At 40.2% G+C, this 19,947-nt stretch overlaps 4 protein-coding genes and 1 long non-coding RNA gene across 5 annotated transcripts; 3 read left to right on the top strand and 2 right to left on the bottom strand.

The window, feature by feature from the left end:
* The first annotated feature begins 36 nt into the window (after positions 1–36).
* On the top strand, positions 37–3,381 carry mbd4 (methyl-CpG binding domain protein 4). Its single transcript, XM_061056907.1, has 7 exons — positions 37–588; positions 687–1,417; positions 2,095–2,160; positions 2,303–2,437; positions 2,544–2,693; positions 2,875–2,978; positions 3,070–3,381. The coding sequence occupies exons 1-7, from the start codon at positions 287–289 to the stop codon at positions 3,142–3,144; spliced, it is 1,563 nt and encodes a 520-aa protein (XP_060912890.1). The 5' UTR covers positions 37–286; the 3' UTR covers positions 3,145–3,381.
* A 152-nt stretch (positions 3,382–3,533) lies between these two features.
* LOC132989817 (uncharacterized) lies at positions 3,534–4,993 on the top strand. The gene is made up of 6 exons (XM_061057687.1): positions 3,534–3,777; positions 3,869–4,005; positions 4,120–4,247; positions 4,371–4,430; positions 4,523–4,712; positions 4,871–4,993. Exons 1-6 carry the CDS (start codon positions 3,768–3,770, stop codon positions 4,979–4,981), a joined length of 636 nt encoding a protein of 211 aa, XP_060913670.1. The 5' UTR covers positions 3,534–3,767; the 3' UTR covers positions 4,982–4,993.
* Positions 4,994–5,159: 166 nt separating this feature from the next.
* Positions 5,160–10,381, bottom strand: LOC132989816 (protein disulfide isomerase Creld1). The gene is made up of 11 exons (XM_061057686.1): positions 10,120–10,381; positions 9,297–9,417; positions 9,101–9,183; positions 8,693–8,803; positions 8,442–8,533; positions 8,084–8,263; positions 7,880–7,975; positions 7,709–7,792; positions 7,031–7,126; positions 6,793–6,933; positions 5,160–6,702 (listed from the first exon to the last, which is right to left on the bottom strand). Exons 2-11 carry the CDS (start codon positions 9,411–9,413, stop codon positions 6,482–6,484), a joined length of 1,221 nt encoding a protein of 406 aa, XP_060913669.1. The 5' UTR covers positions 9,414–9,417; positions 10,120–10,381; the 3' UTR covers positions 5,160–6,481.
* A 581-nt stretch (positions 10,382–10,962) lies between these two features.
* LOC132989444 (uncharacterized) lies at positions 10,963–11,332 on the top strand. Its single transcript, XR_009675913.1, has 2 exons — positions 10,963–11,223; positions 11,260–11,332. It is a non-coding gene; the product is annotated as an uncharacterized LOC132989444 (long non-coding RNA).
* wu:fl23c11 (uncharacterized) lies at positions 11,278–19,096 on the bottom strand. Its single transcript, XM_061057089.1, has 16 exons — positions 18,803–19,096; positions 17,480–17,507; positions 17,234–17,368; positions 16,858–16,983; positions 16,625–16,731; positions 15,893–16,004; positions 14,175–14,216; positions 13,828–13,964; positions 13,666–13,728; positions 13,514–13,571; positions 13,200–13,432; positions 12,824–12,871; positions 12,654–12,705; positions 12,449–12,544; positions 12,327–12,365; positions 11,278–12,153 (listed from the first exon to the last, which is right to left on the bottom strand). The coding sequence occupies exons 1-16, from the start codon at positions 18,944–18,946 to the stop codon at positions 11,369–11,371; spliced, it is 2,205 nt and encodes a 734-aa protein (XP_060913072.1). The 5' UTR covers positions 18,947–19,096; the 3' UTR covers positions 11,278–11,368.
* Between the last annotated feature and the right edge of the window lie 851 nt (positions 19,097–19,947).

The following is a 19,947-nucleotide window of genomic DNA, read 5'->3' on the forward strand; positions in this document are numbered from 1 at the left end:
TGCTCGAAACCTGCTCGCCACTTCCTGCATGCAGAAGGAGCATGACTGTGTTGTTGTATCCCTATTGTTGACATCAAAAAGTAACTGGGAAGGAAGAGTGCAGCAACGGATTTGTCCTACGCAACTTTTCAGGAAGTATCCAGATTGAGCAGTTGTCGGGTATCTCAGTTAAATTAACATTTATGTGCTTCGCTGCTCATCACGCCAATCTCTACTTACTGGCAACATAATTGTAATGTGGTCTACTTACAGTATGTTGTTGTAGGTTCTAGATGACAGAGCATAAATGGCTGCTGATGAAAGAGTAAAAAGTCAGCAGCTGGACAAGACAGTCAGTCTTAAAAAATACTCCTTCACATCTGAATCCACAACTGTCTCAGCCGGGCTCAGAAAAGACAACACACTTCTTGACAAGCTTCCTTCTAGCTGTGACATCCAGCTGGAGACAGATGGAGATATAAATAACGACAGATGCAAGGACAGGGCTGATTCACCCAGCACTTTAACAATGCCCCCTGGCTGGATCAGGGAGGTCAGGCAGAGGAAAGGAGGCAAGACAGTGGGGAAACTGGATGTCTACATTACAAGGTAAATCTTCTTTTACAGTTATCGTATGTCACACCATGACTAGGTGTTTTGCGGATTCAGTTGGATCAGTGTCTAATGGAACTATTTGTTTTTTAAAGTCCCCAAGGGTTGAAGTTCCGGTCAAAAGCATCCCTGCAGGCTTTCCTGCTTAAAAATGGAGAATTCAACATAAACCTTTTTGAATTTTCTGCAACCAAAGGCGATGGTGTAAACACTCCCTCCCAAGTGAAACAGGGGAGAAGAAAGAGACGGCAAGCTACTGGCAAGCAGGAGAAAACAAAGGATGCAATGGATACACTGGATCAACCTCGGAGTAAATCTAAAGGAGCCAGCTCTTCCCTCATCAGAGGCACGACAGAAAAAAAAGGAAAGAGGGAAAAATATGCAAATCATATTAATAATGAAATAGTTCCAGAAGAGATCATCACTCAGCAATGTGACAAAACGGATGAAATAAAGTGCTGCGCACCATCCACACACTTTGATTTAAAACGTCAGGGGAGCTCTCAAAAGGCAGGGTTGCTTAGAGAGAAGCTGCTCAGATTGGCTTCTCCAAATAACAAACATAACACTTTTAATGTTCACAAGGACAAACAGACAGACTCGCAGCTTTCTGCCCCGGTTCTGATTTTCCAACCTGCCAGTGGGAGCGAGAAAGAGGGTGATGATGAACGAGGGGAAGAGGAGATACAGATTCACAGTGAAGGTGACAACAAGCCTAATCCTGAACTGGAGGGTGATGCTGACAGTCACGGGGACATGCCAGAGGAGGTGTTGTTACCTGACATCACTGACGAGAGCTGCACACCGCTGAAAAATTCCCAGAATAGTAAGTATGATCCACACCATGTGATTGCTGGTGTGAACAGCATTTAAAGTAACTGTGCTCTGAATCTTCCATTCTTTTAAGCAAATGTTTGCTTTTTTTTACTGCAGCATTTTATATGGCACAGTACAATTTTAATGCCATTTAACATTTCAGCAAACCTGTTTTTAAGCCAATTCACAACTGCATAAATGTTCTTTTTGTTATAAATAAATAAAATTCCAAGAAACTAATCAATCAAGCAACATGCAGGGGGAAATGGGATGCAGATATGTTGTTATTTAAGATTAAAAAAAGGAGGGGAAAGGAATAATTGGCATGAGCAAATTTAGATTTTAGACATTTATACAGCATGATGAAGCAAATGCTCACTTCCAAAAATTCCCGAAAATCAACTCAGTGTCAAAAATGCTCAAGTATGGAGTATGCTTTATCACATTTGATTTAAATTACAATATAGTATTGGTAATAAAATACTGCTCTGAATTTTCCTTCATTTGGAAGCTGTATGAAGGGTTAAAATTATTTTTTGACATAAATACAAACATTACCCTTAGAGTTTGTAGTTGTTTAAAGAACTGCTCTGTTGCAGTGGGCTTTTCGTTTTTTCCCCACCTTTACTTCTGTGTCATAAGAAAGTCCTTCCTTTCTTTAACATACATTCATTATTTCTCTTTCAGAGTCCAAGAGCGTGAAAGACAAACGAAAAACCAGCCCTTATTTCAGCCGGAACCCCCACAGAGATTGTAATATCAAAATAATTCATTCAATACAAGAATCAAGTTTGTGTATATTCCCGCGTGAGACATAAAGTACAGCTCAAGATTTATTGCATGAAATACAGTTGTGTGTGTGGCCTGAGCAAAGATTTACATTGTTTCTATTCAGGCCTTAGCCCACCCAGGAGGAAGGCCTTTAAAAAATGGACCCCCCCTCGCTCTCCCTATAACCTCATACAGGAAACTCTTTTCCACAACCCCTGGAAGCTTCTGGTGGCCACTATTTTTCTAAACAAGACAAGTGGTAAGATCCCAAAATAGGAAAGACATATTTCATTCTTGTCACGGGCAGCCGGTGCTCAAGTTGAGCATTTCTCTCTTTGTGTTATTTTAATAATCTTATTCTCCAGGAAAAATGGCAATCCCAGTGCTGTGGCAGTTCTTTGAGCGGTACCCCTCTGCGGAAGTGACCCGGGTGGCTGACTGGAAGCCCATTTCTGAGCTTATGACGCCTTTAGGCCTGTTTGAGCTGAGAGCCAAAACACTCGTCCGCTTCTCAGGTAAATGTGCTCATCTGCTGTGCGTGACAGATTGCAGCATCCACACTGTTTAAACCGTAGTTTTAGTACAATAACAGCCTCAGGGTAAATGTTGTCATTGTACATTTTTGAGGTTTAAGTAGAAACATTTGAATTCACATCAGCAGCCAGAAGACCTGATACTCTGTTCCCTCCTGTATAGATGAATATTTAACTAAACAGTGGCGTAACCCCATTGAGCTGCATGGTATTGGGAAGTATGGTAACGACTCTTACAGGATCTTCTGCGTGGAAGAATGGAGACAGGTGAGTGTAACTCCAAATATGTTAAAAGTGGATCAAATGACTTCAGTAATAGCACAGAAATCTGATATTGATAACTTATTCTATATCATAGGTGACACCTGAGGACCACATGTTAAATAAATACCATGCCTGGCTTTGGGAGAACGCTGAGTCACTCGGAATATGAAAACACAAAGCATGAGGATCTGCAAAAAAAAAAAGGATTTGTTTCACCACAGACTGGAAGATCCTTTTCAACGAATGTATTACCTGTAAAATAGTATTTATTTTGAACTGGAAATAACGATCTTTAATTTGTTTTAAAATAATGCATGTGAATTTTCAAAGATATCAGTGTAAGCCTTTTCTTTGAAAATGCTTTTAATGTGAAATAAAAATGTTTTAAGTGGTTTAAAAGTTGAAATGATTTATGAGTGTATTATTCAATCAGACTGACTGGCTCTGAGACATCTTCTGACTGGTTGGTCCTTGTCACAGGCTAATAATCTTTCCTTTGTAATGCACTGACGCATGACTCTCCTCTATACGCTGCAGCTTTTTTTTTTTTGTGAGGGGGTAACCTGATTCCCAAGGCAACTGTTGCCACTGCAAAACTGAGTGAATGCACAGGCATGTCACGGTTTAATCTCTAACTAGTTCAAGTACAGTCATTTGCTAAATTTATCTTATGACTTACTGCCAATAGATTTGCAACTTAAAAAACGAATTCAATAATTAGGATTTGAAACTTTGGAAAGTTTCCACAAAGACTTTCTCCGGTGAACAGAAGAAAGAAGCTTGAACTACAAAATGAAACTACGTAAGTGAACAGATTTGTTTTTTGTATTTTTCATCCGTGTAGTGTCACTGGCAAATGTTTTGAACATGTGCTGTGACTCTGTGTATGACAGCAGCCATCTCCATAGCTTCCACACCTGTGTGTTTCCCTCACAACACACCTCCTGTCCAGCGGAGTCGCTGCACGGTGGTCCCGCCCAGGACATTTCCCATCATCTCAGACTCTGCCCGGCTGTGGACCAGCACCCAAGTGAGCAGAGATTCACTGGCACTTCATTCAGTATGATGTGGCTGTTTTTCTGTGTAATGAGATGACAATGTTTATTAGAAAAAGAGGGGAATTCACTTTCATAAATCTTCCTAGTGTATTCCAAGACTGAACCCTTTACATCCCCCGTTGGTCCTCAAACGCACCGTTAGTCTGGAGACGCCGGCTGTTCACCATCACAACCAGCAGAGGACAGTCCTCTTGCAGAGGAGAGAGCATTACAGGTTGTAATGTTTGACCAATCATTTATTGTAATAGGTCTATTTGAGTGAGAAATACAAATACCATTACTGTCTGTGCTCTGAAACACTGAGTTAAAATTTAACTGTACTCTTTTGTTGACTCAGATACCATCAGGTATGGCGGAAACCTTTTTATGGATCCAGCATTGAGAGAGAAGAGTACAGGTAGAACAATACCTTCTAGTCTACTCAATGTGGATTGCACAATATTCTCAATAGATACTTCTTAACCTTTACTGACGACACTCCCTTCCTAGGAAGGAGCTCCGGGAGCACTTAAAGAGGCAGATAGAGGAGAAATATGCAGCACTGAAGCTCCAGCTGGCCAGTAAAGGGAAGGAGGCAGAGTATGTTAAAGAAGTGGACCGCCTCGCCCTGTCCAGTGAAAGAGAGCAAATGATCCAGCACAGAAAAGCAATGACTGCATACAGAGATGAGAACAAGAGGGTAAAGTCAAACACCAATACTGCTGCTCACACAGGTTACAACAATAAAGGGAGTGTCTGAGGTTTTTTTGTTTTGTTTCTCCCTGTGCTGTGCTGTGTGTGTGTGTGTGTGTGTGTGTGTGTGTGTGTGTGTGTGTGTGTGTGTGTGTGTGTGTGTAGCTAATGGAGCAGAGCTGGAGGGACAGAGCACTTACACGCTCCCAGGAGGCCCTGAAGGAGCGAGAGCTGCTCTGTCTTAACCCCATTAACTGGAGTGGAACTCTGAAATAGGTTGAACTTCTATGCAACAAAGTGTGTTTAGTACATGTGTTAATGGCATTAGTAATGAGATAGCCACTGAATGAACAAAAGGAATTCAAAAAACTTAGAATTGAGAAAATACTATCTTAAATCAGAACCTTCTTTTTTTTTTAAATCTTGCTTGAAAAACAACAAAAATTAAATGGTGCTAGAGATGTTGACTCATTTTATTCCATGCATTCTTCCTTGCTTGTAAAATACCTGGTGCATACATGACCTAACAATGCAACTTGACCACCAAGATTTCTCTCACGTACATGCTGGTAGTCTTCAGCTCAATCAAACCACACTTTATATAACTTTATTTAAAACGTCCTATAAATTATGATTCAACATGTAATTGTATCAAATCCTTTTCCTTACGCTACAATGTTTCCCCTTTACTCTGCTTATGAAATAAATAACAGTAAGAGGGACAGACTTTTATTGTAAATCAAACTTTTATACCAGATAATGAGTATGTGGAAAACTTTCCTTACAAGGAAAAACAAAGTAGATGGTCAGGTAAGGAGGTGATGCTTCAAAGGCTTTGTGACGTAATGCTACTCTACCTGTTCAAATGAGAAGAAAAGAAAAGCTATAACTAACAAGATGTAAAAAATATACAAAGCTAATATAATAAACATCTTTCCAATAAATATTGCTTTGAAAATAAATTAAAATTGCAACAGAAAATGTCTGAAAACATCCATATTAGAGCTGGTATTTACTTTAGCACATCTCCTCACGACCTCATTATGGAGTCACTGTGGTTCCATGCTAAAGAAGACAGTGAATCAATACATACAGTGTCGTACCTTTCATTTGAAATCCTAGTTTTCATGCATTAAGCTAAAAAGAATCATTCAGTGAGTTAGGAGGTAAAAAGTCATTCTGTGAATAAATAATAATGAAAACATCCCAGAGTTTCCATTAAAAATCCCCTTGTCTATTCCTATGCTCATTGGGAGATGCTTCAGTGTCTCATTATCCTGACACAGCCTGAACTTGCAAACCAGTCCGCCTATGGGAACGCTTTTGCTTCATAGCAATGATCTAAAAAAAAAATAATAAAAAAAACCTGCAAACATAATGACTGGAGGTTTTGATTGTGTGGAAGGAAACGACATCATTTCTTGAGCAACAACAATGCCACATGAGACATCAATATGCATAATAGATTTGAACAATCAGTAATGGTCTTCATGTCCCCCTTTGCTCCCAACAAAAGTTGAGGTAGGGTTACAAGTTCAGTTCCTTTACATCAGTGCAGTGGTGCTTTGTTATTTCCTCTTCATGGCTTCAGAGCCTTCAAGTTCTCACTTTCCAGCCTTTTCTTATTCTTAAACATAAATGAGTCAAAGCCCTTTTTAAGTAACTCCCCGATCCCAAATAAATCCCTGAAAAATCTAGCATTGTAGGGATATGTTCCTGCCCTCGAACCAGCTGGTATTGGAAGGTCCCTTTTTCAAAATCGTGGACCATCTCAGTCTAGCGTCCTTTCAGGATTCCATCGAGCATGTAGTCTCCCTTTTCTGTCAGCCAGTATCCGGCCATAGCAGCCACGCCTCCAATGAAAATGGCGGTGAAAACCATATCACCTTTAGCAGCAAGCGTAGCAAGTGCACAGATCACAACGCCGAAGAACATCTGTTGCAGCACGAGGACCTCGTCGTCCGTCATGTCATCAAACAGACCTTTTTCTGGGCCAGCTGAGGAGGTAGAGGAAAAGAAACTTAATGGGCATATTAGAGAAGCTGTCAGCAATTAATGTCGGAATAATCCCTATTAGGGCTACTTACCAGGAGGCTTATTTTCAACACAAATACTATCTCTTCTAATGAATCCATCAGCACAGTCACAGTGGAAGGAGCCTTCCTCATTGGTGCAGGCCTCATTGAGTCCTGGGCATGCTATTGCGCGTTCGCTACATTCATCTACATCTGAGGGGGAGCAGGAAAGAAGAAAAAGAGAATCAGAGAAACATACACATATGTGGCATAGATACATGTATTCAGTAAATAAGTGGTACATCCTTACCGAGACACTTCGCTCCTTTCAATTTGTAGCCACGTGAACATTTCTTACAGCGAGCAGGACCACTGCCCATGCAGCCAACACATGCCTGGTCACATCCTGGACGCAAAGGAAATGGAACAGAGGTCAAAAATGAATAACCAAAGCTGGGCATATGAGCACGATGCCAAAACTAAAGTGAATGATGATGAGTTTATGAAGGCCTTTCACCTGGAGATGCACACAGAAACGTTGTTTTTTAAAAAAAATCTGACTTGCTTTAATTTTGATTAAGCAAGATTACCCAACAGCTAGCTTCTCAAAGAGACATTTGCTGCTGTCGTTGTCAAAGAGCAAAATAAAATAAAAAACAAACAAGCCATTTGCACACACGTTTTGTGAGGTGGGGGAAAGTACAACCAGCATTTTGTTACTACTTTTTGACATGTTGTATAAACAATACCTTCAAGAAAAACTGAAATAAAACCGATAAAAAAAAAGAATCGCTGCTTTGCCCAAGACAGACAAACTTTATTTTTTTTGTGATGAGATGTAGTAGATTTTGATTCGCTTTTTGTATTTTGCAAATTAAGCTAAAACCCTGCTTCACAATCCTAAAAGACAAATCATAGCAGCACCATGAAATCTACACGTCAAAGCTTGATTCCGGTAATTAAACAGTGACAAAACCAGAGAACCTACCTCTGCATTCATAAGATCCATCAGTGTTGTGACAGTACGTGTTAGAAGCACATCGAGCCAGCTCCGTGCCACACTCGTCAATGTCTAAAACACATACAAGTGCAGTCAAACGTAAGAAACTGGCACACAGTCGATGACATGCTACCACATGATCTCTGAAGACACACTCACCCACGCACTTGTTGTCATGAAGGATCCAGCCGGGTTTGCAGTCGAGGCATTTGTAGTCTTGCGGGCCAAGGCATTTCTTACATGAGTAGTAGCAAGCTAGACGGGATGAAAGACAGAGTCAAGTTGAAAGTGACCACGTTTGGATAGCCTGAGACACATTCTAACATCTCGAGGTGTTGAAACGGTTGAGTCGATCTGAGGCACCTGCACAGGCTCCTGCACTCTCATTGGAGCTTTTCTCTCTGAAGTAACCATCAGCACAGCTCTGGCAGAGACTTCCTGAATACCCAGGATCACAGACGCACTCTCCATCTCCAAGGCGAGTCCCCTCTCCCTCACAGCGCCCCAGACCTCCACACACACCACCAGGGCCAGATGGACACTCTGTATTGGATCAGTATGCCATTAATGTTACTCTGGAACACTTCAAAACAAGCCTCTGAATCAGCATGAACATTTATTTTTTTTACATATTCATAAAGTTTCACTTGGTACTTGGTTTAGCATTTATAGTTGTTAATCAATCCTTATATCAAGAAGCTTCTTTTAATATTTTTCATACCTTTACAGTCAGGTCCAAAGCGTCCAGGTGGACAACAGAGTCTTAGCTCCTCTATGCACAGCCACTCAAACAAGTCTGGAGCCTCCAGCTGCCTGGAGGACACATACACCATGTCACTAATGGAGCTAAAACAGGGGCATGGTAATACACCCTTACAAAACATAACAGCTGAGGCCAAAAAACCATCTCAATGTACATGCAAAGAATAAATGGGAGATTATACTTATTCAACTACAGGATTTCACATCTACCTGTGGAACCACCATGTCTCCACTTGGTCTTCTATCTGCTCCAGCAGCTGGTTACATTCAAAATCGGTCTTCTCACAAGCAGCTTCTACAATCTCGAGGAGCCGAGTCTCACTGAAATAAAAGGGAGCCAATAGACAAAAGAGACAAGTACAAAAGAGATCAGATGCTGTTCCACCACCACGGCCCACCACAGACGAATTGCTCCGGCCCACTGAGGGGTTTAACTCTCTTCAGTGGTCTGTATCATTTAAAATAGACTCTTATGTCATTAATAATACATAACGATATTATACACATGTGCAAGGAACAAACTTCAGACACTGACTCATATTGTGTAGGATGGTTTTAACACATTACAGTTTTGACAAAATAAAGCATTCGTATAACTCAGTTCAGACTTTTTCTTACCTGCGTGCATACTTTGCCAACTTTTCTTCTTCCCAGGCAGTGTTACCTCCCCCAAAGTTCTTGTTAGCTGTTGTCTCCAAGCCCTGAAAATATGGGGGGGGGGGAAAAATCACAGGACTCAGGACTTCATTAAAAAACCCTTGTCTCTAAAAGACCAAGCACAAACTGATGGCTCACTCTAACTTAGCCGCGGTACCTTAATGAAACTCTCTGTTAGTTTTCGGCAGGTCTGGCATGGTGCAGTCTGGACTCTCACCACAGAGAGCTCTGAGAGAAGCACAAGGGCAGGCAGGAAAGGCCAGGCCCACCACATGATCCTTCAGAAAACACACAAACACACACACAAACACACACACAACCAGTCATGCACAACACGTGAAATTAACATGTTTAATCATTTCTTAAGATTTCATCACAGAGAGTATAAAGGAGTACTTACACCTTAAGAAAAAGCTTTGCCTATCTTATATCTAGAGATATAAGAGATCCTGCAATGACTTGCACTAGCTGAATTTGGCAAACAACTGGAACATCTGTAATTTTGCATTATAATACTGTCCACCATTGTGACGTTCAAGTTATATGCAGCCTGATTTTCATAAAGTTTTTTTTTACATTGATAATAAATAATAAACAAAACACCCTTACTTACACACAATATAATCATCAAGTGTCTCCGTGATAGCTCTACACAAACGGATGCATTAACCCAGACTAAATAAAAAAGTACATCTCAAGTATAAAATCCATCTTAATTCCCTGATTAGCCTGGTCGGGATGCTCCTCTGTCACAGTTAGCTTAGCTAGCTCAGCATCAGCACCACAAAAAATAAGCCAAGTAGCAGCTGGCTAAGGTCAATAGCTGCTAGACGAGATTCACTGTTATAATCCGGGTTTTTTTCCCCGCTTTATCATGACGTTAAATGACGTCCTCTAAATGTTTGTAACGTTAGTGTTTGCCTTTATTGTAGTAATACTGTAAGAAGAACAGCCGAAGTGTTTTCAAAAGCAAATCTTACCTTATTGCAAAGCCACCACGTCTGCTGCACCACTGATGATGATTGTCCTGTTTCCCAGCCCCGGTTCTACACAACGCGAGGCAGACTTTCACATTTTCGGAAGCCCCTTGTAAAGCTTTAAATGTGTCATTTTACTGGGTAAGCCACTGCAATGGCCTACCAGCTTGATAACCAGCTAGCTACGTAGCTGTAGAGCTAGTGTGCATTGAGTTGAATCAGTGAATAGCTTCCAGTCGGTTCTCTCTCTGCTTTCCATGCAGCAGCTGTCTGAGCCACCCAGGATACCGTGGCACCGCCCAACCCCGCAGGGATTTCAGCCTTCAACCAATCACACCACGCCAAATACTAAACAGATGGGCAGTATGGCAGTGTTGTCACATATAAAGTGCACAAAGCATTATCTTTGGTGAGCAACCCATTTTAAGCTACTGTGAGTGTTTTTTTTTTTTTTTTTGACTGATTATGAAACAGACTGAAATTAATATTGAAGCGTCTTTATGAGCAACAAAAGCAAACAAGATCATCACAATACAGATTGGCTTTATCTATGTAGCTATTTTTAATGCACGGGACTACAGCCAGAGGGTATGGTGTGGATTGAAGTGATGACAGCTGGCTGCAGACCTTTAGATAATACACTTTTCTTTTCCATGGAATGAATTCTCTGTGAGTGGTACGTTTGAAGGTTAACACATTTCTTGTTAAATAAATACACACAAACTCAGAACAGCTAAAAGAGCTACAGTTTTGTCAAGAGGGCAACACAATTGACAGAAACTGAAAGTGCCTCACACAAGCTTTAAATGACAAATAGTGTTGCAGCCCACGGTTGACTGTACATGACATGCAGTTTGGATAGATTTAGATAAACCACCTATGAAGTGAATAGACGATTTAAGATGTGTAATTACTGCTAAACAGATTATAACAAAGGTTATACATGTATGAGACGATGAAGAGTTACAATAAAAACAAGGAGTAAAAAAACAGAAAGGAGGGAACAGAAGGGGACATTTATAAAAATAAAAAGCTTGTAAAAGATTTATGATACTTTTTTTCAAACGGTGTATAAATACTGTATTATTCCTTGAGTGTAGTTTTTTAGTGTTGTGCAGTTTTATTTCTCAAGAGCCACATGAGCTGAAGATGTATCAAGTCAGCCTTTAGAAGAAAAAAACTTTTCAATAACAGAAACATAAAGGAACATGGAAAATACCTTTTCCAATAACCCCAAGACCCAGCACCAATATCAGCAGCTTGAGTCAGGGCTGGAGGGAGGAGTAACAAGACATGGTTTTAAAGGAACTGTCTCCATAGAGTCTTCAAATTCAACACCCACACAACCCTGCGACACCCCTGCAAGGCGTAACACAGTGGTCCCCGCTGTGAACCCAGACAGCCCTTGTGCCAGAGCTCGGGATGCCAGCCTTAGCCCTCCTGCCCTTTTCCTTCTTGCAGAAGCTGTTGCCATTTGTCGAGCCCCTGCAAGTTCAGTCAGAAAACCAAGGCTCTGGGAGGGGAGGCTGTAGACATGAAGGCCACGGAAAAGTTCTGGCAATGGCCTGAATCCACCTGGAGGCTCAGGTGGAAGTGATTCAAATTGAGCCAACATGAACCGCTCACCAGCACGGCCCTGTAAATAGTCTGCAAGAATACAGCTCAGTGAAGCAGTAAAAACGTCTACACATTGAGAGGACACATCATAGTTTCCCTCCACCTCCTCCTCTGGCTTCATGTCTCCGTTCCGCGGGGTGTTCCTCTCCCAGCTCCCAGCCCCCCATTCTACAGCTCTGATCCAGGCAGTCTGGGTGAGGACCAGGACCACTTTACCCCCCTGCCTTTGCAATCGGTTTAGTCTTGAGTGGAGCCATGGCACAGGACCCAGAACACCCAGCTCAGCCTGGCTCCACAGGTCCAAAGACACGCTGAAGCCCAAGGCCTGGAGGGACGACCCAAGGTGGCTCATCAGTTCTGGCAGAGCCTGGTCATCATCAGATGGGTACAGCAACACCACATGACCACCACCTACAGCACCTGAACCAGAGAAGAACATTTTTATAAAGTTTGAAGATCATAATTTTTGGAGGATTACACATATTTTATTTTATTTTGGATTTATTTTGGACACAGTCCGTATAAAAAAAAACCCAGATTACCATATATTATCGTGTTAAAATAGAGGAGTGTAAAAAAAAAACCTCTCGTACCTTTGACATCATCTTCTTTCAACCATCTCCACATGTAGCCTGAAAGGAAATTATACAATGAGCTATTTTGCTATAATGTAGTTAATATTTTGTGGCGTAAAGATTCAAATAAATAAACTGACCTTTTAGGACTCCTTGTATAAAATAGACTCCTAGTATGGAAATGCAAATAAGTAGTAATGGAATTAGAAAAGGCAGGCTCCATCTCAATCGAGATCCTGGGGAATTAGATAATAAAAGTCATCAAAAAAATGTTGTGTTGTCATAGTCGATCCATTTTAAACAAATACATTTTATCTAGATTTGGGCAATAATTGAAAGCCTTACTTGCGAAAGGACAATGAGGTTCAAAGTATGACTGCATCCCATTGATGTGAAGCTAATAAATGATTAGCAGGGCTAAGGTTAGAACAGACTAGACAGAAAGTAGCAAAACATGTTGACAATGTAATGGTAACGGATTGCATTAATTATAACTGGACAATGACAATGATCACCTGGATGCAAAGCAGAGGATGTGAAGATGTGTTGAATTCTCCGGTTTTCTGGAGAGTAAATTAAGGAGTCAATGAATGAAAAATCATAAAAAAGGAGGAAACAACAGATTTGTGGCCATGTCATACGTGGAAGTACTCTTCAGGCTGTTTAATAACTTGTATTATTATATATTATACCATCACATTATTGTCACGATGTGAGCAGTATTTTAATGTTGCAGCTGTGGGGAAACATATTCGGTAAAATTGACACTTAAATGATAATGGTAACTCAAAATTTGACATAAGTAACTTATGCAACAGGCTGAAGCTACTTGGTATTTCCCAACACTGAAGACTATAAAGCTTGCAACATAATCCAAGTCTTTCCTCTTACCCAGTGTACCTTGCGCAATGCCATCCAGCCTGCATGCTCATGGTTGTTGAGTCTCTGTCTGGAGCCCACCACCTCCTTACACCGGCTTCCTGCCTGGTCTTTCTTGCACAACCACACCTCTCCCTCCAGCCTGCAGGGGGCAGTCACATTCCATCTCAGGCTTGGCCTGCCGTCCCTCATCCAAGACTCCACAACAGCAATAGACACATTCTGCTGCATTTTTCGCAGGGCATCTGGGAAAGAAATGCTTTGCTGTCAAACATTTTCCCACACAAATGTATTCTGCTCTTGGTTCACCATTATTAAGCGTTTACCTTGATTGTTTTTGAAAGGGCAGAATTGTGTGCGTAGTTCCTTTCCCTTCCACCACACCTGAAAACATAGATTTTTAAGAGTAACTCTTTACTTCCAAATGGCACTTGTAGCGGTCTTTTCATTCTTAAGCTTGAATTAAGTCATGAGCTACCTCAAAGCACAGGCATGGTGCAACAACATCTGATGAAACAGCCATCTCTGTCTCGCCTTTAGGCTGCAAAGATATTAAAGTTAATTTAAAGAGTAATACGCAGGGACATTTAATTTTTGATAATTAGAGCACATTTATATGACTAGTTTAGGACTTACTAACCCATGTAAGATCCTCTCCAGATATGTTATTCCAAACCATATGAAACATGAGCTCGTCTTGTGAGGTATTGGTATTATTTTCCAGTTGAAGGAGGACTTCATTTCCTTTATGATCAGTCACAGCTCGGAGTCTGGGAACTGAGACAGAGACATCATCAATAACATTAAGTACTGAGATGAGGCTTTCTGTAAGTATGTTAACTGTTTTTAGCTGGCACTGCTTTGTGCATGTTCATCACTGAAACGTATACAATACTTGTCTTTAAAGACAGCCAGAGAAATAAGAAAATCACATGCCTATGATATAACTGAAAATCTTAATACATCAAATTTGACAGCATCTCTTACCAGCACAGCCCTTTACAGCCCACTCGAAGTCTATGGAGCAAACTGAACAAAAGAAAAATGAAGTTGTTGTTTGGTTAAATTAGCAATTTGCGGTTCAGTGATTCATTCATATACAGTGGGTACGGAAAGTATTCAGACCCCTTTACATTTTTCACTCTTTGTTTCATTGCAGCCATTTGCTAAAATCAAAAAATGTACACTCAGCACCCCATCTTGACAGAAAAAAAACAGAAATGTAGAAATTTTTGCAAATTTATTAAAAAAGAAAAACTGAAATATCACATGGTCATAAGTATTCAGACCCTTTGCTGTGACACTCATATTTAACTCACATGCTGTCCATTTCTTCTGATCCTCCTTGAGATGGTTCTGCTCCTTCATTGGAGTCCAGCTGTGTTTAATTAAACTGATTGGACTTGATTAGGAAAGGCACACACCTGTCTATATAAGACCTTACAGCTCACAGTGCATGTCAGAGCAAATGAGAATCATGAGGTTGAAGGAACTGCCCAAGGAGCTCAGAGACATAATTGTGGCAAGGCACAGATCTGGCCAAGGTAACAAAATAATTTCTGCAACACTCAAGGTTCCTAAGAGCACAGTGGCCTCCATAATCCTTAAATGGAAGAAGTTTGGGACGACCAGAACTCTTCCTAGACCTGGCCGTCCAGCCAAACTGAGCAATCGTGGGAGAAGAGCCTTGGTGAGAGAGGTAAAGAAGAACCCAAAGATCACTGTGGCTGAGCTCCAGAGATGCAGTAGGGAGATGGGAGAAAGTTCCACAAAGTCAACTATCACTGCAGCCCTCCACCAGTCGGGGCTTTATGGCAGAGTGGCCGGACAGAAGCCTCTCGTCAGTGCAAGACATATGAAAGCCCGCATAGAGTTTGCCAAAAAACACATGAAGGACTCCCAGACTATGAGAAAGAAGATTCTCTGGTCTGATGAGACCAAGATTGAACTTTTTGGCTTTAATTCTAAGCGTTATGTGTGGAGAAAACCAGGCACTGCTCATCACCTGCCCAATACAATCCCAACAGTGAAACATGGTGGTGGCAGCATCATGCTATGGGGGTGTTTTTCAGCTGCAGGGACAGGACGACTGGTTGCAATTGAAGGAAAGATGAATGCGGCCAAGTACAGAGATATCCTGGAAGAAAACCTCTTCCAGAGTGCTCAGGACCTCAGACTGGGCCGAAGGTTTACCTTCCAACAAGACAATGACCCTAAGCACACAGCTAAAATAACAAAGGAGTGGCTTCGAAACAACTCTGTGACCATTCTTGACTGGCACAGCCAGAGCCCTGACCTAAACCCAATTGAGCATCTCTGAAGAGACCTGAAAATGGCTGTCCACCAACGTTCATCATCCAACCTGACAGAACTGCAAGGAAGAATGGCAGAGGATCCCCAAATCCAGGTGTGAAAAACTTGTGAAAGACTCATGGCTGTACTAGCTCAAAAGGGTGCTTCTACTCAATACTGAGCAAAGGGTCTGAATACTTATGACCATGTGATATTTCAGTTTTTCTTTTTTAATAAATTTGCAAAAATTTCTACATTTCTGTTTTTTTTCTGTCAAGATGGGGTGCTGAGTGTACATTAATGAGAATAAAATGAACTTTTTTCGATTTTAGCAAATGGCTGCAATGAAACAAAGAGTGAAAAATGTAAAGGGGTCTGAATACTTTCCGTACCCACTGTATGACACCACTCACCTTTATCTAAAGATGGGATTGTGGTCTTTTGAATGCTGTATGATCCATCCAAGGACGAAAAGGCGAGGACCTCAACAGGACTGCCAAACATCATGTTCTTTCTCAGAAGTAGCTGCATTGGCAAGAACAAAAGATGACTCATTACCAATAAACACACTTACAGTGAAAACATTGTAATAGAAACTTACAGACATAAAAACTTTGGAATAAAGAAGACAGAGATATGTTGTGATAGTAAAAGTAAAGTGGAGCTATAATTAAACATACTATAAAAGCAAAAATAGTCATTCTGCAGTGAAAATCCATCCCACGGCTGCTATGCTAGTGTAAAATAAATATTTTGAATCCTGATGCAATCTGGTATAAGCTGGTAGTTTTATGCACTTGATCAGCATGAAGGTGTGGTCCCTAATTGGAGTCACAAAATAAAGCATTGGGTCTGTGACACAAGCAACATTACTTGTACAGGGGTCACAAGCTGAATTATTGGCAACTAGCAGTTTCATACCCTGCATTTTATAATATTATGTTTTAAATGTAAAGCATGAATATGCAAAGTAAACTATATTTTCAATTGAATGTAGTGGAGTAAAAGTATAAAGTCAAAGAAACTAGAGTCCCAAATATGGCACAAGTAGGCCTACTTTAAATAAATAAAATAATGAAAAAATTAACAATAACTGCACTTGTAGTAAGTAAGTCCTTCACAATTGTTCGACTTTCACTCATCACCTGAAGTGTGTGATGTTGTGATTGATCAAAACCCAAGTTTCTTGGTTTAAACTCAAGCATCTTGCAAAACTCTGACTCTGGGGAGCTGTGACACACTTTCACTGAAGCTGTAATGAGAAGAGCACAGAATATGACAGGTACAAAGTATGACAAAAATGACATATATATAAATATATTATTTTTATTTTTTTAAATACAATGCATCTATTTGGCTCGAAAGTGTGCTTCTTTACCTTTTGGTTCCGGAGCCACAAACTGACCACTTCCCTCCACAGTTTGACTCGTGATAAAGATGTCCTCACTATTCTTATGGTGACCAGATACCTCAGAAATGTCCTTAGTGTTACCCGATTCTGCAACTTCATGGGCAATGTAATCACAGTCAGTAAATACTACAGCAGAGAACACAGTGTTTTAAAAACCGCATCAGCAACTGGTTGGTTGACAAGCTGCTAGAAAACTATGTTAGGGATGCCGGAAATAACTAGTCAAGGAATTCTGGTACATTATGATAACAAAGACCTTCATTGTAACAAGGAAATGTGTTCCAGATAAAAAGAAATAAGGTGATAATGAGTCACCTCATCTGTCAACACATGACAAACTTACCTTGGACTGTGATGTTGACTTGCAGGCAGGGTTTACAGTCTTGTGCAGCAGAACAGCACAGGCAGACTTGAAGCTGCACATGAGTGATGCTTGTTGTGTCATCTGGATCTGGTGGAGCATCAGCAAAAAGAGACTCTGTGGAAAGAAGAGAGTTTCTTATTTTTACAGAGTGCATGCCTGCTTTAGTAAGAGGTTGTTAGCATGAGTTGAGATAAACGTGTGTTGGTCTGTTAATCGTGTTGCTACCTGAGCTCACGTTGCAGTCAGTCAAACCCTGGAGGAGGAAGAGATGAGGATTGAAAAATGAAAACCTGTAAACAACACTGTTCTTGCATGACTGGTTTTAACAGCTAAGAAGCAGATTAGACAGATTCTTTACATAAGTAAAAGAAACACTACCACACCTTTGATACCTAATAGTTTGTGTACTATGAAGAAAATAGAGGTTGTAGTTATACTACAACCTGTCATTTTAGTTGTATTGGGTTCTTTTATATTGTAGTTTTCTACAGGATGTTAATTGAACTACTCTAAATGTGATTTCAATTGCTAGTTTAAAATGTGTATACATCCATTGCTTTATTTGGGGCAGCAAACCACAATATATTAATGTTTGGTTTATTCTTCTGAGTAATCAAGAATACACTGTTTGACTTAAAAACCTGTTTAACAACTGTTAAAAAGCTCATACAAATCCTATAGAACTCAAAATGCCCGTTTGAATTGGCTTCTTTTGTCTGATCAAAAGGTCAAAAAATACTTTATTTTCTAGAATAAAATCAACAGGAAGAGGAAAGAAAAAAACCCTGTTACATCTTATTTATCGTCTACAACGATAAGTCACTGACAAAAAAACCCATTAGTGATCAGAAGTGTTTTAGTTGACTTATCGCTCAATCAAGTAGGCTTATTGTTGACACTTTAACAGGGACGTACACTCTGGACAGGTGACAACTGAGAGCTGTTAAAATTACTTTGTAAATCAAGATAAATAACTCATAAAACGTTTGAACGTCAAGTTTTATTGACCTTTGTTGATGTCAAGTTTTGACACTGTGTGCCTGTATGTGTAATACACTAAATGTGTTCATTTTTCCTGTGGTTGTTTTGCCTTTATTTATAACTGAATTCAAGGAGAATTGAACCAGCCACTTTGTAAACAGAGCAGTAGAGTACTTTTCACGCTCAGGCATGAGAGTAAATAAGTAATTAACTTTAAACTCTCATATGTAAGATCTCTGGCCTTGTCTCTCTTGATTCAACCTTTAAACATCACTAAACCTGTACAGTACATTTTGAAAAGCATATTAAAAAAAAAATTCACAAGAAAGAAAGCAAACTGATGTTTTCTGTCCTTGAGAGATGCCTTATGTTTCAAAACGCATGTCAAAATAAAGATGGTAATATAGATCACCAAGTAACAATATAGTTTTTAAAAAAGTTCAATGAGTGCTCATTAAACTCACTTTAAAGTGCACAATATAGCCTACTGTAAAATGTGTAAGTGTAGGTTGCAGTCACTCAATGATGACAATGATAAACAAGAGATCATGGCGACTTGCTGTATACCTCGCTGCAGGTGAGTTCAGGTGCGTCTCCGTCAATCATCTCCAGCGCTCTCGCAGACAAGAACAGCCAGAAATGCAGCAATAACAGCGGTGGGACAGAAACACTTGGAGCCATTTCTTTGAGAGCAGCTTTCACTCCCCTCATCCAAAAAAAACACAACCCGTCAGCCTGTTGTCCAGCCAGGAGCAGTAAAGCACGACCTCAATAGTTCCTCCGTTAGTCTATAGTTCCCATGACGTTCGTCACACCAGGCGACTGTTGAGACGCTCCTGGGTTTCGGTCTCACGTGACCTTCCTAATGATTGACAGCCACAAAGAGGGCGTGGCGAAGCGTACTGCCACCTGCTCAGGTGGGCATGATCAACTTAAGTCTGCTTGGATTTTCAATGTAGAATTCTGTTCACAATATGAATACTACCAGTTTGTAACATGTTACATAACAATGTAAACCCACCTGTTGAGTTGGTAATAATGAGGAAGGCATGAATCAATGTGGTAACCTTTTTGATGTCCAAAAACATTTTTGAATATATATTTTTAGTCATCTGACTCTTATAAAGAATAAGTTAAGTTTTCAAGTTTATAAACGTATTTACTTTTGCAGGTACTGTCACTTTAACTCTGCAGCAGCATTGCTCCCAGTTTCATTGAAACAGAGGCTTTTGTTGGAATGTTTTCAGTTAGAGAGCCAAGTTTAATCATTTACTTTTATCTAACTAAACAGGTCAGTTTAGTCACCGTCTGAGGTAAGTGTTGGTATCTTTTGCCTATCAGGTGTATAGTATGTAGCCCAAACATCTGTGTGAGTAGTTCTGTGCTTCGCTCTGGTCCTTGAACAGTTTGTTTTTAGGACGATTATGATGAAAATTCCTTAACTATCTTAAATGCAATCGGCGGTTTTCATAATAGTCCAACAGCCAAGGCAAATACTTTCAAATTCTGGGGCTCAGCTCTTTTTTATGGTGTAACAAGGTCAACCTTAGGTGACTGAAATAAATGAAACTAATAACTCCACATACATGTATATTTAAATTCTAACTGTATGCTACTATAGACCTAATGATAAACATAAAAACCTTTCCCAATTTAATGCAATAACATAATCAATTTGTTTTTAAATATATGAACTTAAATCTTGAACTATG

This window comes from Labrus mixtus, chromosome 15 (genome assembly GCF_963584025.1).
Source record: "Labrus mixtus chromosome 15, fLabMix1.1, whole genome shotgun sequence".
NCBI lineage: Eukaryota > Metazoa > Chordata > Actinopteri > Labriformes > Labridae > Labrus > Labrus mixtus.